General features: G+C 42.3%; 1 protein-coding gene across 3 annotated transcripts in view; it reads right to left on the bottom strand.

Annotated features, from left to right (window-relative positions):
- Positions 1 to 18,376, bottom strand: part of SVEP1 (sushi, von Willebrand factor type A, EGF and pentraxin domain containing 1) — a 280,520-nt gene that overhangs the window by 127,426 nt on the left and 134,718 nt on the right. For all 3 annotated transcript variants that reach the window (XM_069962108.1, XM_069962109.1, XM_069962110.1), the window contains exons 17-18: positions 10,345 to 10,506; positions 1,440 to 1,601 (exon numbers count right to left, since the gene is read on the bottom strand). In XM_069962108.1, coding sequence (XP_069818209.1) covers positions 1,440 to 1,601; positions 10,345 to 10,506 — 324 coding nt within the window. The remainder of the gene's footprint in view (positions 1 to 1,439; positions 1,602 to 10,344; positions 10,507 to 18,376) is intronic.

The raw sequence follows: 18,376 nt of genomic DNA, 5'->3' as shown, positions 1-18,376 counted from the left end.
TTATCCTGAGGGGCAGCTTTATGGGTGTAAGGCGAATGCGGCTACATGGTGGCAACATCCTCCTCACATGAAGAGGGCACTGTGGGATCTATCTGTGCAATCTGGGAGAGTGCCAGAGGGCTGCATATGCCGTGGCCTGGGGTGCTGGGACAGGTGTCTGCAGCTGGTGGGCTCTGGTGTTTTGGGGCTACTTGTCACTGTAGGCAGAAGTGGCAATACCCACCCCCGGACAAGCAGGCCCCGGACCTTAAGTAGAGCTATTGTGAGGTGTAGGTGAGAGTGCAGGTGCGACGACAAAGGTGACAGAGTCCCGATTTCAACAGTATTTAACTTTACTGAAAATACTTCTGTAAAATAGAAAATATGAGAACAGTTCTGGTAACAAGTACTAGTGCAAAAATACTTTGGCTTTAAGAACTTCAGAAGTGGACTTGAGCAGATAGTGATGGGATAGAAAGTAAAGACTTGTCTGGAGAGAGAGAGTGGTGTAGGGGCCGGGATGTGTGTAAAGAAAGAGACTTGAATCTTGTAGTGAACATCTCATACTCACATTTAGATAAGTCTCTGTTATCTGACTGCCTTCTGCCTCCCATCACTGACCACCCTAATATGTAGTACGAGTCTTAGGTCTTTGTCTGTAGGTGTAGCTCCCAGTGAAGCCTAACACCAAGTGGACGAGCATCTGTCAGTAAAGTATATTGGCTTAATGCTGTTTTGCTTTACTGGGAATCAGTCCCTCTGCCTTTTCCTTAGGGAGTGACAGTCCTGACTGTGAAGATCCTCAGTGTAGTCAAGGGTGTCTCTCCTATAAAACGGTTACCCCACCTCTTGTATTTAGCACTGCATCTTAGCTTAGTTGGCTCTCACTGAACTGAACTGGTCTAAGACTAAGACTCATCTGCCCACCTAACTGGAAATCCCTACCTTTTATAGGGTGGTGTAACAGGAAGTGTAAGAGAGGAGAGAAGAAGTGTAGAGTGTCTGCTCAATAAAACAATACACATAAACATAGCACAACCTCTTAGATATACTGCAGCTGTTCACAGAGGGACTGAGACACCTAGTGGCTGCAGCGAAGAATGCAGCTAAAATCACTGTGTCACTATGTGACACCTGAACGAACTAGTTTTACCTGGGTGTTTAAAGACAAGAAGAAACACCCGTAGTGGGACACTTCACATAGGACTAAAAAAGTAACTGCAAGCAGGGGCTGACACTCTCTTAATGACGGACCCTCTTAACCCATGTATATGCTATATTAGTCTTACCTAACGCAATAGGTTTTTTTTTAACGCTTAGGTATCCAGTTACTTTCAGGTAGTTTAACATGATGTATATTTCAAAATAAAGCACTGTTTATTCAATTTCTGCCTGTATAAAATACATTGTACATATGACAAATGTTTGTTAATATTGATATTTTAACGTTTGCTACAAACCTCCACATTCTGAGATGTCCACTGCTCCTCTTTTGACTGTTGACATTCCCTTTGGGCAGGAGATGCAGAACTTTGCTCCTATCGAAGACTGGTAAGTACCGTGTGGACATGACTCACAGGTTTCAAGACCATTTGAAGAATATGTTCCAGGCTTGCACTGAGCTGAATTTCAATACAAAAATGTATAAAGACTGTATACTATAATAGTTAAAGGACATTATTGTTAAAGGACATCGCAACATAGTTATTAAGGTTGAAAAAAGACAAGAGTCCCTGAAGTTCAAACTACAAAAACTTTACTGAGTTGATCCAGAGATAGGCAGATGCCAGTTGCCCCATCACACGGAAAAAAAATTCCTCCAAATGGCAATCAGAATAAACCACTGGAACAACATTCTATCATATGTGCCCATTATCCAGGCCTCCCTTGAACTTATTTAAGGAATCAGCCATGAAAACATCATATGGCAGAGAGTTCCACAGTCTCACTGCTCTTACATGAAAGAACCTGCGTCTGTGCTGGTGGCGAAACCTTCCTTCCTCTAGACATAGAGGATGCCCCCTTGTCATAGTTACAGACCTAGGAGTAAAAATATCAATGTGATCAAATCGCTTATAAGACGTCTTTTTTCTAAACTGAATAGCCCCAAATGTGATAACCTGTCTTGATACTGTAGCCCATTTATTCCCTTAATGACCCTGGTCACCCTCCTTTGCACCAACTTCAGATCAGCTGTGTCCTTCTTGTATATTGGTGCCCATTTTTAGATATTTGGGGTGGGTGCCAGGTTTTAAATTTTTCAGATGGCTATAGCATGTCCACAAGTCTCATCCTGACTATGGGTCAGATCACCCACAGTGACAGCATCATAGCATGTCTATAGAGGAAATGGGAGAGATAACTCATATTTGACAATCTAAAGTCAAAGCATAGTGCTATCCAATTGTGAGTTAAAGGGGTTGTATTGACTTTGGACAAAGCATTTTGTTAGAAAATTAAATTTGCTAAATGGTGACCCTCTGGAAACAACACCAAACCTAAAAACAGGGTATCCTAAGTCTACTGTTATTGGAAGCATGAGGGAACGCCATACAAATTATAGTTTATGGGGACATGAACCCAGACTCTCCACACTGGGGTCAAGGTGTCAGGCTATTGTAAGGCCAACACTGTTTAGACAACTATAATCAGTATTATATTTCTTCTTTCTTTGTTATTCTTCTTTAAGCAACAAAAGTCCTTTTTTTTTTTCTAGCATATCCATAGATTTTTTTTTACACAAAGATCAGTTATGCTAAAAAAAATCTCCCATCATACAACTATTATTGTGACTAATTCAGCATAAAATGCTGTTAGTTTACACCATAGCAATATGTCATCTGTTTATTTCATGCACTGGCACTTAGCGCAATCAAATAAATTATCCATGGACACAGTGAGAAAAAAAATTAGTTGTTCTTTGTCTGAAGTCTGGCTCTAAACTTTCAGAGATGTATTTTAAATGGATTTTGTGCTTCAGTAAGTTTTTTTTGCCTTGTAATTTTCAAAAATATGTATTTTCTCAAATTGCAAATAAGTAAAAGTATGTTTCTAAATATACAGTTTCTCTTCAAAACCAAAAGCTTTCATGTTGTTCCATTCTAGAGTACATATTAAATAAACTTTACACAACATGTATATAGGACATAAAAAGTAACACTATTAAAGAGTAGGTTTATGCTGTCTTATATAAGTAGTATAAACTAGTTACAGAGAAGTTGAACAGAATGATGTATCACTTACATTGTTTTGTGCAGCTGATTGAGAGATATCCTCCTGAATAACATGGACAATAAGTAGCCCTCTCCATTATGTGCATGAGCCCCGCAATCCTCATTATTCATGAGAATCAGAAAATTCCGCCCACCAGGTGCTGATTGGCAGTTATCTATCTATGCTGTGTATAGGCAGTCACCTGTCAATTAGCAGCTGAAGGGCGGGGAGAGGGGTGTGGCAAGAATCCTATTCTCCTACATTTTAGGCTGAACAGAATGATGTAAGTAATATATTGATCTGTTGAGCATTTCTGTCACTAGTTTATGCTGCCCTCACTTAAGGTGGAATAAACCTAGTGACAGATTCCTTTTAAATGCTATATGTGTTGGGTACAGGGCCGCCATCAGGGCAGTATTAGGGGTACAGCTGTAGGGGGCCCGGGCCCAGGCTATGATGAAAGGGGCCCACCTGTTCCTGCCTCCCCGCATTGAGGCTCCTGAGAGCCCTCCTGTCAGTGTCTCCATACAGTATAATGGGGTGATAGACAGGAGGGTGTACACACAAGCAGGGCCCCCCCTGGCACCCCCGGGCCCCTTCCCGACCCCTTACTACCCTCTGCAGCTGCTTCCTCCTCTCTTCTCATATCCCAACAGAAGAGAAGGGGGGAGGGGCCAGAGCGGCTGTGAGGAAAGAGGCTGAGGACTGCACCACATGGAGATTGGTAGAGCCCATGGAGATTCTCAGTGTACAGTGTAAGTGTGTGTCAATGTAATGTGTGTGTCTGTTAGTGTGGATGATAGTATATAATGTGCATGTGTGTGTCTGTGTGATAGTATGGATGATAGTATATAATGTGCGTGACTGTGTTAGTATGGATGATAGTATATAATGTGTCTGTGTGATAGTATGGATGATAGTATATAATGTGCGTGTCTGTGTTAGTGTGGATGATAGTATATAATGTGTCTGTGTGTTAGTATGGATGATAGTATATAATGTTCTTGTGTGTGTCTGTGTTAGTATGGATGATAGTATATAATGTGTGTGTGTGTCTGTGTTAGTATGGATGATAGTATATAATGTGCATGTGTGCGTGTGTGTCTGTGTTAGCATGGATGATAGTATATAATGTGTGTGTGTGTCTGTGTTAGTATGGATGATAGTATGTCATGTGCATAAGTGTGTATATCTATGTAAACGCTGACTGTATGTAATGTATACTGTATGTGTGTTGTGTGTATACGATGTACGGAATGTAAATGCACATTTTCATACATGTGTGTACATGAATGTATGACTGTATATATATATATATATATATATATATATATATATATATATTTAATGGTGTACAATAAACTCCAACATTTTATTCCACTGTTTTAAAGGGAAACTATCAGAAGGTTCGTCCTTATGAACCTTCAGATACTGTATGTCACTTTAGTCGCCTAGCTCCTTATTCTGGTGCAGGTCTCCTCATTTTGTGTTCCCTACCCTTTTGAAGCATTTCAAAATGAGGAGCTAGGCGACTACAGTGACATATGAACCTGCTGTTTTCCTTTAAAATTCACAGTTTAACTGTAGATCTAGAATGCAAAAGCTATTGCTGTCATAGTAATAGTTTTCTGCATACTAGATCTACAATAAGGCTATGTTCACACGCTGTAAGAGACCGGCCATTCCGGCCTGTCCGGGTCATGGAACAGGCGGTCTCTGCAAAGATCATCCCGGCTGGTACTTAAGTACCGTCCGGATGATCTTTCCGGCTGCAGTGTTCTGATGCTGGAGCATCAGCATGCGCCCGCATCAGAACTCTCATAGCACACAATGAAGCAAGCGGCCGGAGCTGCTCACTTCATTGTGTGAACTGACAGGTCTTTTGTTTGTTTGTCAGTTGTTTGCTGCGCCGCATGGGATCCCGGCCGGAGCGTATACTATGGGGGACATTTATTAAGTCCGAAGTTTTTTACGCCGGACTTATAAATGTCCCCGCATCTCCGGCGCTACGGAGATTTATGTAGAGGCGGACTGCCTCTACATAAATCCCGTGCGTGTGGGTGCGCACAGCCGAAAACCTACGCCACCTGAAAGGTGGAGTAGGTTTTCGGCGTATCTTTGTGCAGAAAAAATGATAAATCGCGCAGACTCTGAGTCCGCGTCCCCCGTAACGCCCCCTTCCCCCCCTCTCCCCGCCCCCCGGAGTACTCGGCGGAAAGTGCCGATATGCGAATATTTTATTCGCAAATTGGCCATTTGCGAAAAAAAAAATACGCAAATCGGCACTTTCCGCCGAAAATCATCCGTACGCTGGATGATACATGTCGCCCTATGTGTATATGCTCCGGCCGGGATCCCATAGAAGAATAGGCAGTGTTCTTACGCCGTACTTTTACACTGTGTGAACATAGCCTAAGGGTGCGTTCACTAGCAGTATATGGAGTCAAAGCATTATTGTCAAATTAAATTGAAGAGAATGTTCCCATAAAAATTTAAAAAGGCAGGCAGGGTTGTGTGAGAAAATAAACAAGTAAACCTACCCCTCCTCATACCTTTGTTGCGCCGCTCCTCAGTCCTGTTGATGGCCGCTGGCTGTCATCTTCTGCTGGAATCTGGATACAAGATGTACCCAGCTTTTCCAGCTGCAACGTCACATACCCAGCTGAGTGATTGCCTGCTCAGCCAGTCAGTGAGTGCCCCAGTCACTGATTGGCTGAGCCGATTATAACTCAGCTGGGTATGTGACGTTGCAGCTAGAAGAGCTGCAGGAAACCAGCGACTGTCAACAGGAGTGGCGCTATGGGGCATGAAGATAGGTAAGTTTACTTTGTTAATTATTTTGCTGCACCCCCCTCCTGTCTGCATTTTTTCAGTTTTGTGGGACTTCTCCTTTAACATTTGACATGCTAAACATACATGTAAAAAATTAAGATCTATCAGAGTCTCCCCTTGCAATTGTTTGTTAAAGCTGGGTGAAGCACACAGTAGAACACTTTACTCTCTGGCTCAGCTTGCAGTGCAGCTGATTGCAGAAGACAGGCTCCATTATAGTCTATGGCGCCCATTTCCTGTGATCAGTTGGATTGTGTACTAAGCCAGGGAGTGAGCCATGCTACCCTGCACTTGGCTATAGCTAACGATTATAAGGGTTATATACCCGGACCAGTCTAAACAATATTTCTTAAAGGGTATATGTCGTAAAATTAATTTCTCCAGAGTGGTGTACAGATGTAGCTGCTGCTAGGAGATCAGGTGTTATGTTTTTATTTTAAAGGAGAAGTCCCACTAAACTAAAAAAAGGCAGACAGGAGGGGGGTGCGGGAAAATAATAAACTATGAAAACTTACCTATACTTGTGCCCCATAGCACCATTCCTGTAGCTTTCCCAGCTGCAATGGCACATACTTGGCTGAGTGATTGTCTGCTCAGTCAATCAGTGACTGGGGCAGCACACCACGGCAATCACTGACTGGCTGAGCAGGTTAATAGCTCGGCCAGGCCATGACATTGCAGCTGAAAAAGCCAGGTACGTGACATACCCATTTTCCAGCAGAAGATGACAGCTGTAAGCCATCAGTGGGATCCAGGAGAGACGCAAAGGTGGCACAAGGACAGGTGAGTTTACTTGTTTATTATTTTCTCACAACCCTTTGCTTGCCTTCTTTCATTTCCATGAGGCTTCCTCTTTAATTATTAGGGCTTGTGGATGGAACTGCTAGAGTCCAATGTATCCAAAGCAACTGCATCTACACACCACTCATCAGTCAAAGATAAATCCCAAATTTTTTGGAATATAGCTTTTGTTCATGGGGGGCCCAGACACTTTGGCTGTATGGGGCCCCGAAATTCCTGATGGTTGCCCTGGTTGGGTATACTTCAGTATACCAGTGGAATGCCAACATATCCCAGGGTGTACCTGCGCTAGACCCATTAAAGTCAATGGACCAGATGTAGTGTAACAGTGGCTAGGTTCAGTGTATGGTTTTATCTCATAATGTACAAAATGTGCTCCATAGTGCAGATGATTCTATATGAATAAGGAATCACACCAACAACTATCATCAGGAGTGAGGCTTGCAAAAACAGCAGACACAAAATTGTAAAGCTATTAAACACTTACAACTGGTGAAGTTGTTCAGCACATGGCAGCTCTACTCAGTGTTATCCTTAAGAGGGCAAATAGACATTAAACTCCAAATGAGCAGGATCATCCAAGCACAGACCAGATCACAGGAACAACGGGTATGTTAAAGAGACTTATTCTAGGAACCACACCATGTTTCTTTAGGCGACTGATGCCTAAAGAAGGGATCAGACAGACCCTGAAATGTGTTGTGGTTCCTGGAATAAATCTTTTTAACATACCTATGATCCTGTGGTCTGGTCTGCACTTGGATGATCCTGGTGTTTGATGTCTCTTTTTATCTCATGGGACTCAAAATTTGACCCCCCCCCCCAAAAAAAGAGCTCAGAATGATCACCTAAGGTGTCCAGGCAGGGGCGTAACTAGGATTCATGGGGCCCCATAGCAAAAAAGTGTATGGGGCCCCCCAACATACTCACCTGTCCCAGCGATATGGTGCTGTCCCCCCTTCAGCAGCTCTGAGACGCTGTGCCCTGGGGTGGGGGGTGAGGGGTAACTGGTCTCTGCTGGTTTGGGCGGCTCTGAGACACCTGCGGGGTGCGGGCTGCTTTAAGATGCTGAGGAAAGCTGAGAGACCCATTATAGAGGATGCCAGGGAAACTGAGAGACCCCATTATACAGGATGCTGGGAAGCTGAGAGACCTCATTATAGAGGATGCCAGGGAAGCTGAGAGACCCTATTATAGAGGATGCAAGGAAAGCTGAGTGACGCCATTATACAGGATGCCTGGGAAGCTGAGAGACCCCATTATAGAGGATGCAAGGAAAGCTGAGTGACCCCATTATACAGGATGCCTGGGAAGCTGAGAGACCCCATTATAGAGAATGCCTGGGAAGCTGAGTGACCCCATTATAGAGGATGCCAGGGAAGCTGAGTGACCCCATTATAAAGGATGCCAGGGAAGCTGAGTGACCCCATTATAGAGGATGCCAGGGAAGCTGAGTGACCCCATTATACAGGATGCTGGGAAGCTGAGTGACCCCATTATACAGGATGCTGGGAAGCTGAGTGACCCCATTATACAGGACGCTAGGGAAGATGAGAGACCCCATTATAGAGGATTCTAGGGAAGCTGAGAGACCCCATTATACAGGACGCTAGGAAAGCTGAGAGACACCATTATAGAGGATGCTAGGGAAGCTGAGAGACCCCATTATAGAGGATGCCAGGGAAGCTGAGTGACCCCATTACACAGGATGCTGGGAAGCTGACTGACCCCCATTACACAGGATGCTGGGAAGCTGACTGACCCCCATTACACAGGATGCTGGGAAGCTGACTGACCCCCATTACACAGGATGCTGGGAAGCTGACTGACCCCCATTACACAGGATGCTGGGAAGCTGGTGACCCCCATTACACAGGATGCCAGGGAAGCTGACTGACCCCCATTACACAGGATGCTGGGAAGCTGAGTGACCCCCATTACACAGGATGCTGGGAAGCTGGTGACCCCCATTACACAGGATGCTGGGAAGCTGGTGACCCCCATTACACAGGATGCCAGGGAAGCTGGTGACCCCCATTACACAGGATGCTGGGAAGCTGGTGACCCCCATTACACAGGATGCTGGGAAGCTGAGTGACCCCCATTACACAGGATGCTGGGAAGCTGACTGATCCCCATTACACAGGATGCTGGGAAGCTGGTGACCCCCATTACACAGGATGCTGGGAAGCTGGCAGTGATAGTTACCATCATTCAGGCTGTCTTCTCCTCAGATACTGTTCCGGTGAGCTAATATATCACCCGCGGTGGGCTCCAGGGGCGGGGCTTGCCGTGATGGGGGTGGAGCTTATCGGAACCAGCCAGGGACTGTGTGGGTGAGGAGGAGGGGGCATGGTGGGCTTCTTACCTGACCCTGGTAGCTGTCACTGCACAGGCAGCTATTCAGCAGCAGGGATAACTCTGCGGCCCAGGTCACTTGCTTCCCGTCCGTCCGTCCTCCTCCTCCTCAATAATGGCGCCTGCCTCGAACTGTGACTCCGCCCCCCTCCCCCAGCGTAAGTGTACGGCAGAACAGAGAGGACCTGCGTACGTGCACTTACGTGGGGGAGGAGAAGACAGTTCAGCAGTGACTTCACAGGCGGCCGGCCCATTAACCAGGAAGCAATGCGGGAGGCGGCGACATAGAGATGCGGGGGCGGGCCCCATACGGGTAGGTGTGGGCCCGTCCATAGTTCAGATACAGAGTGCAGAGTGCAGACAGCCACCCGGGGAGAAACTGTCTGCAGTGCACTCTGAGAAGAGAGGAGACACAAACGAATAGCTGGCGGAGCCGAGCCCCTTGATGTGACGGGCCCCATAGCAACCGCCACGGTTGCTACGGCAGTAGTTCCGCCACTGTGTCCAGGGCTGGTGACGAGAAGATACTACTAGTGTGCTGATTGAGTCTCCTGCACAATAAAAAGAATTATCACCAAGGTCCTGGGCATTCATGTAGTGGGACATAGCTTCTGAGCATGTGTTTCCACTAAACACACTAAGTGGATATTTCAGTGAGGATTAAAAAAAAACAAACCAGGGAGCACCATAACAATTATGTAACACCAGGATCTAGACACACGAGCATGTTTTGCATTATCTAAGGGTATGTTCACACAGAGTAAATTCAGCAGAATTCTACCTGCCCCAGTGTCAAAGGGCATCTCTATGGGAGGGCTCATGTGCCTCCGCTCTCCGCTCAAATACTTTACTCAGTGTGAACATACCCTAACAGTGCAGATTGATGGGGGGAAATTAGATTTTTTTTCTTTAAGCACAAAGCTTCAACATAACAAATGAAAGCATCTAAAGACTTTCTGAACAAATTACACACACACACACACACACACACACACACACACACACACACACACCTATACTGTATGTATTCCATATCTTTTTCCTAAAATCTAGTGAATATATTATGTTAACAGGAAAATAACCAAAATCAGAATAAAAAAACATATGATGCCTTATCTATTTACTTTCTTACAACACAAGTCATTATATACTATTACCTACCTTTGCATTCAGATATACGCTTTGAATGCAGGTATTCGGTGTAAGTGTTGGAAGGGCAGCTTTTACAATCCATTTGGCCTTCTTCGTCCTGGTATGATCCAATCCAGCAGCTCTCACATGTGTTGTGTTCCAGGGAATAAAATGTACCCTTCGGGCAGTTTACTGTGGAGTCATGCAAATAAGTGAGTTACATTAACATAGTCCAGGTAACAAACTGCAAAACCTAGACAGCTAAAGAACACAAAGCTGCAGGCTACCGGAATCAAAAGACACATATACAAAGGCTTAATTGCTGTTCTTGCACCAGTCCCTACTAATCACAATGATAAATTCATGGGGAGTTATACAGCATGATCTTTATAGCTACATAATAGCTGTCTATCTACTGTAAGTTACGATCAGTTGATGAAAAAGTGCAAACTTAAGAAGATTACCTCTGATTTATCTTAATCCTATAATGTAACTCGAGAGTTCAGCACTCTCCATTGATCAACACATTCTAAAAGACAGATGCTCAGCTTCTTTATAGAGCAAGATATCCTTTCATACCTTATTATAACATTTAATAAATAAACCTGATTATGTATTGATTTTTCCTTCTATGAGCTACAGATGAAAATAAGAATTATGACAGAATTGTAAGTTAAATTGTGCAAGAGTGTCATCTGGGAAAGGCAACCTGAAAAGGTAACACAAACAAGAAGTGAAAGCTGAGAGCAGTACATGCTAAAATGCTTTAAATCCTGATATTATTTGTGATAAAAAATATTTCTCTTTCCATTTTTTTCAATTACCATTTAGGTGTAAAGAAAGCCAGCAAAAGCTAACCCTTTTATTTATCGCACTTGCTTTCTCATTGCCAGAAAAGTCTGTGTAGTACTGAATGCGAGAAAAAAAACATACCTCAGAAATTCTCTCATTTATAGACATTTACAGACTTATTAAGTAAGGGGCACTCCACAATTTATTTTTTATGATATAGTGCAGCATAGGCTATTACTAGAAAATAATGTAGAGGTTCTTGTGTATGGCTCATTGTATGGTTCATTGTAGCTGATGTGGCCGGCATCAGCCCTATTGATTCCTATTTGCACACTGAAATAATTTTCTAATGTTCCCTAGATTTCCCATGAAGCCTCTCACCTAATGACATAAGGCTAATTACTTGCTTTGAGTCAAGTAGCCAGCAACCTAAACTGAATAAATTGATTATCATAAGAATTGCAGTGTTTTAAAAGCTATTAAAGTGTCACTGTCGTTATAACTTTCAAAATCTAAATCAACAGTAGATGTGAAATAAAGCAAGATTGCAATATACATTCATTATTATTATTATTATTATTATTATTATTATTATTATTATTATTATTATTATTATTTTGCTTATCATGCTGTAAAACAAAGTTGAACAGAAATCCAGGTCCAGTCTCTTGAAGACAGATATTTTGCTGGTTGAAAAAGAAAAAAACAGACTAAACACAGGAATTCCAGCCATTACAGAGAGTCACAGCTCAATGTGTGCATCAGTCACATGACTGCTTTCTCTCTGTGAGCACTCAGATGACCTGGGAAACACTGGACTTCCTGTTTTCTGACTCTTTGAGAAAAAGAACAGTCAGAAAACAGGAAGTGCTGTGTTTTCCATGATAAATGAAAAAAAAATGTAAATTGCAAACTTGCTTTATATCACATCTACTGTTGATTAAGATTTTGAAAGTTACAATGAAAGGTACACTTTAACCCTATGTTTACATCCTCTCACTTTTACTGCATAATTGTAGCATTTTGTATGCATGTTGGATGTATTTTTACTGTGATTTTCAAAAATATTTGTGCAATTATCTTGAAAAGACAAAATGTGGGAAATGTGGGAAAACAGAACTTACAAAGGGGGTATATAAATACAGTATATACTAATGCCCAAGTGATAGAGATCAAGCTAGGTGGGAAAAGGTTTGTGAGCTGCTAGGAAGGATCTGATAAGTGATGATGTAATACTGTAATTCACAGAAAGTCAGGTCACCCAGGACCCTGTGGATCAAGCTGCTAATCAAATTACCTAGTGAGGGAAATAAAATATTAGGGCTACAGTATTAAACAGTAGGACTAGTGATGGTAAGTGTGCATTATACTGGGGGAAATGCCCTCATTTTTAATTAAATCTGGGCCAGTTTCCATTATTATTAGGACCACTCCAAGCAGTATCATGCAGCTAGCCCCCCAGCCCCAAAAAAACAGATCCTCATCTGGAGAACTTTAGAGTAAAATCCAAAGGCCTACTTGAACAACTTTGTCGAGAGTGGTACAAACCAACCAGTGAGGTTGCATAGTGGGTCTACATTATCATCAATAAACAAGATACTCATGTTTATGGGTGACCCTGCAGAAAAAAAGTTTAAAGTCTGATTACAATTTATACTGTGAACATTAGTGCTCATATATAGATGTACTATATCTATATTCACTGTAGCAATAATGGAAGAATATTTAACTACAATGTTCTACACTGAGAAACCTCTGGTAAGTCCATGCATCCATGGAGTGCTAACCTGTCTCTGTTACTGTAGCCATCCATTACTCAGTCTAGACAGTACCATTAGAGCTATTCTGGCAAACATATGCAAAAAATACACTGTAAAGGAAAGACCATGATAACTCAGCTCTTCCATCTCTGAAACACGCTTATGGATGGTTATAATTCTACAGCTGAGCCTTATTCTTAGTGAGGCCACATTGTTCAATGCTCCACATTATTTTTTAGCTGCTAACATTAGAACTGACAAGTTTACAGTCTCGTAAAGGGTCCTCTCTCATTGCCCACAAAATACACCTCACACAACTGCACAGTAATAATACCAATATATATTAAAGGGAACCTGTCACCCCCTGTACCGGGGTGACAGGCTCCCGACTCCCCGCTACAGCCCCCTATACTCACCTGATCCCGCCGGGTACCGCTTCTGGATCCGGTCGGATCACGATGATATCAGCCACTGCAGCCCGGCGCGCGCGCTGAGAGATGAGTCCAACGCTCATAGAGAATGACGGAGCACTAGAGTCTCCGTCATTCTCTATGAGCGTTGGACTCATCTCTCAGCACGCGCGCCGGGCTGCAGCAGCTGAAATCTCCGTGACCCGACCGGATCCAGAAGCGCGACCCGGCGGGATCAGGTGAGTATAGGGGGCTGTAGCAGGGGGTCGGGAGCCTGTCACCCCGGCACGGGGGGGGGGGGGGGGGGTGACAGGTTCCCTTTACTCTTTTATAATTATCTTTATAGAACTACTATAGCATATGCACTTTACGATACAGGGGAGTATAGATATAATCAGACAATACATGGCAACAAACTATTTATTACACAAGAGGTGTAAGCATCACAGGCTTACTATCTATGAAAAAATGGCTGAGATGAGAGGTAAAGGTGCTTGAATTGTACAAAGATCCAGCCATCTTTTCTATAGCATGGAAAAGTAAATACGAAAGTACTGTATAAAGGGAATGCAGTTGTAGAGCATATCGGGCAAAGGCAGCTGTCTCATAATATAGATCATGATCATTATTAGCGGCCGTCTATATTACAAGACAGTGGGGACATAGCCTTATACTGTGGATTTTGGCAAATAAGCTGCAAGGGATAGTGTATTAGAGAGAACTGCTACAGCATAGGAACAGTCTTGGAGTGAGGAGGTTCAAACTAATCTTTGAGCCCTTGCAGACCGTACAGCATGGGTAGGGGTGGTAGACAGGCATGGAAAAGGAGATCCATGGCAGTGTAGCATTGTGGATGACATTGGTAAGCTTAAACTGTATTCTGTAGCAATTTTTAAGCAGTGCAGTGACTGACATAGGGAATGAATTCTGTTTATCACATTATTTAGTAATGTTATTGTTTATATTGATTTGCTGTCTTTTCCTTTCTCATTATTATCCCCTCTTCCGAACATCCCCTGTATTTGCTAGTCTTCTGACACATATATCCTTGCTTTTCTAAATATTCGAAAAGCTTTAGCTCTCTGCTACAGTAATTGTTCTACTGCTTGTATACACTAAATACCTTGGTTTAAAAGAATGAAGGGAACCTGCGAAGCCCATTACGCTTTTATTTATACCTTTGATCATTACCCTGAGCAGAACCCAGCTCTGCCTGCACTTTATGCTTTCTTCCTATAGACTCCAATATCAAATATGATCGACCACATGATTATCATGCCCAGCTTTCCTTATGGGACACATTAGTGAATTTCTGTTCTTAAAAGAAGCAACATATTTTGCATTCTTGCTTACTTCATATTCTATTTAAAGCTCTCCACTAGGTTTCAGCACAGTGCTCTTAAAAATGCTTGATTAATGTTTACCTTTCCGAACCTTCTGCCTCATCCATACTAGTGGTGTGCAAGAGCTGATTACTCAGTCTGAAGCAATGCTTCAATATTCTACTGCATACAAACACTGCCACCTTCAGGACAAGCAGAGCATTTTTGTCTCTATTTTCCTATAAGGCTTATGCTGCTGGATTCCATGGCTAAAAATCATTATAACATTTCTACATACATTCCATTCTCCAAGCAGCTAATGCATGCCATTAACATTTAACACAATGTCTTAAAAGAACTACTTAGATTGGATTAGACATTCAGTCATGGCCACTGCATACTATAAATAATATCCGAATGAACAATATCACACATAATCTATGTTAGGATTCAAAGTAGGTAGGTGATATTTAAATGCATTCAGGTATTTAAGCTGTGAATGGCATGTGAACTCTCACTATTGTAATTCACAACCCTAGCAGCTGAGATCTGGCAACTAGGAAGCATAATACTATTATGTTTGTAAGGTTATTTTTTGGTGGGATGAAATAAGCCCTACAATGAAAGACTATGAACAACAGCAACATAGGGGTTTTTCTGTATGCTCAATGCATATAAAGTCACCTCTACTCAGATTTGTATCAACATCCTATGTGTTAATTCAGAAAATCCAAAAGAATGGAGTCTGGATAATGTTTTTAGTGGTGCAAGGATCCCCTGATGAAACCAATCATCTATTGGAGAGAAATGTGCTGGGATGAGGCCACGGGAAATAGGGTGTTGCAGGTGACCATTGGTGACAGCCAAATTGAGGTGGGGCAACTTTTTTAGAGGTGAATAGCCTTTTTTAGGTAGGGAAAGCACAAGTTTACAGAGAGGGCAGAGAGCGAGGGCACAGCCGTAGTGGAGGCCTGGCATGACTGGGTTAGCTGGGGCAGAAAGCAAGGAGTAAGGGTTAATATAGATAATGTATGGTGTGGGAGACAATGGAGGAGTATTAAAGGTTAAAGACAGGTCAGGAAGTGTAGGGCCAGGTTGGTTAGGAAGAAAGGGGGCATTAATTCATTTACCAGGAGTGCAGCTAACATGCCTATTAGAAGAGGTGGAGACAACGTGGAGTATCAGTCTCCTGCCATACCAGCTTAAACCTCCCCGCCTGCCCGCCATATGTAGAAGCATTCAGAATGTATAGGTGTCTGGGTGTGGGCTTTTTATTTTAAGTTTCTGTCATGACAACCTGCTGTAGGGAGGTCTTGCAGGACATGTCAAAATAAAATTGGTTAAAGGAGGACCCAGTAAAGGATCACACTCCCCCACTTATGGTAATGTAAGTTGGGATCATATGGTGTTGTTCCCACTGGGGTAGGACCCTGAGAATAGTGGTGTGGAGTTGCAGAACCACTTGACTTAATGTCAGCACAGTGCAGCTCATGGACAGTCTTGGCACTGATGCAGCTAGATGGCGCCCTGCGAGTCCTCCCTTGTTTTTGTTGATCTGGATGTGTTTATATTATGTATACTGTATTTTTTTCCTTGTTCTCTTATGGCTATTTTCTCCAATGTTTACCTGTGTGTCCATGGTTTGTGGGATATATTTAGAAGAGGGGAATAGTTGAGGTAGATGAGTGAACTTATTGTAGGTTGGGGGGGGGGGGGGGGTTAACGTAGCTGGAGGTAACTCAGTAGTACCCTGAGTCATGTCTTTAATTCCCAATCACCAATGGATCATGTTCCTTTATTTAACCATGTTCTTTTTAATCATATTATATGTTGATGGTTTCTCCACAATTTTTATCATTCAGCTTATGTAGACGGTATCTTGCTACTTACCTGGCGTTGCAGTGATTGAATTAGAGACTTGGACTTACTTTGAATGCTGAGTTGCTGTAAAACTGTAAAAATGTATTCTTGATAATTTTAGGTAGGTCAGTCATATGCAGCATGAATATGGGGTCATGAAGAAAATGGATGGTATGGATGGATGCATGGACTTTGTGTTGTGTTATTGAGTTGTGTTATTTGAGTAAATAAATAAATGTAGTCACTGCCTAGATAAATCACTTAGACTTATAGTACTGTACAGTACTATAAGTCTGTATAGTACTTATAGTACTTTAGTACTGTGATATGATGATAACTTATTTATGGTTATCTCAAAACTTTTTTTTTTGTTTCTTAGGACTTATTTTTAACCAATTTAAAATAAATAATATTATTTAAAATTTTGTTTTGATTTTATATGTACTGACAATATTTCAGGTGAACCTTAGAGGTGTTCTTTTGGTGGGTATGCTGTGAGAAAAGATTTTTTTTAATAGTTTAAAAAATATATATTGTTCCAGGGTTCAAAAACAAAAAGCTAAATAAAAACAAACAAACAAAAAAATGCTTTAGCTACTTTTAAATTCAGTTCCACCATCAGAAGAGCCCCTTAAGTCTAGCCATCTGGTAAACACCAGAGCAGCAGCAGTGCAAGAGTGGTAGATAATGTATTAAGATGTTTAGTGGGTTTTGTCTTTTTTTTAACCACAGTTCCAGTCTGTACTTATTTTCTACAAGTACTTCTAGTGTTGAGCGAGCACTAAAATGCTTGTTACTCGAACATTAAGTAACAAAGTTGACTTAGGGTACAAACCCACACACCGTATACGCAGCTTATTTACTGCTGCGATACGCAGCAAATACGCAACAAACACGCAGCAAATACGCAGCAGATTAGATCTAAATAACTGAACACAGCATCAAATCTGCACCACCAAATCTGCTTCAAATCTGCTGCGTTTTTGCTGCGTATCTGCTGTGTATACGGTGTGTGGGTTTGTACCCTAAAGTAACAAATTCCATTGAAAACAACTAGATGTATTTAACTAGAAGCCCAATGCTTGGCAGAGTGTGGTTACCTGGTTAACCTGTAACAAAATGACAGGATAAGTTAACCCCCTGGGGAACAGACTGTGCTCAGTTGGGGTTGGGGGGGATTATCCTTACCGCCTGGGTCCTCTACCTATCTTCACGATCACTGCTCAGCCAATCAGTGACTGAGGTGGGAAACCACTGCAGCTGTTGATTAGCTGAGCAGTCATAATAAAATGGATAGAAGACCAGAAATCCCCCCCAATGGGTTTAAGCCTGTTAATAAAATACATTATGCATTTCCACAGCCCTAAAGCTTCTTTATTGGCTTCAGGAAAGTCAGAACTATACAGTTTTATACAAATGAACCTCGAGAATAATACAACTTTACCTTGGCTAAGTAATTTATATATGTGCAATAGATAGAACAGACACACCTCATTCATCTAGAGATTAAGAAGTATTCCATTTTGTCTTGTGCAGCAGTTGACACATTTGTTAGCAGCTGCAATTATTCCTGTAACACCAAATCTACTGTGAGTGAGCTCTGGGGTAAACTGCAATTATATCTGCCAAGAAATATATAAACATATTCCAAATATAAGCTGAGAAACTATCTGTAAATAACAGGTTTTACACTTAATTAATTACTGACAGGATTTGTGAATACTAACATGTGAGATAATGTGAACCCCGAGAGGATACACACTGATGAGCCTTTACATTAAAACCACTTACCTAACATCATGTAGGTCCCCTGATGCTACCGAAACTGACCTGTTAAGGCAGGGACTTCACAAGAGCTCTTAGGCTATGTTACCACTATGTAGAGATGAGAGAAAACTATGGCCGTTGTTGTAAAACC

The sequence above is a fragment of the Dendropsophus ebraccatus genome, chromosome 3 (assembly GCF_027789765.1).
Source record: "Dendropsophus ebraccatus isolate aDenEbr1 chromosome 3, aDenEbr1.pat, whole genome shotgun sequence".
In the NCBI taxonomy this organism is placed as follows: Eukaryota; Metazoa; Chordata; class Amphibia; order Anura; family Hylidae; genus Dendropsophus; species Dendropsophus ebraccatus.
The sequence above is the reverse complement of the archived record's forward strand: the minus strand, read 5'-3'. Positions and strand labels throughout refer to the sequence as shown.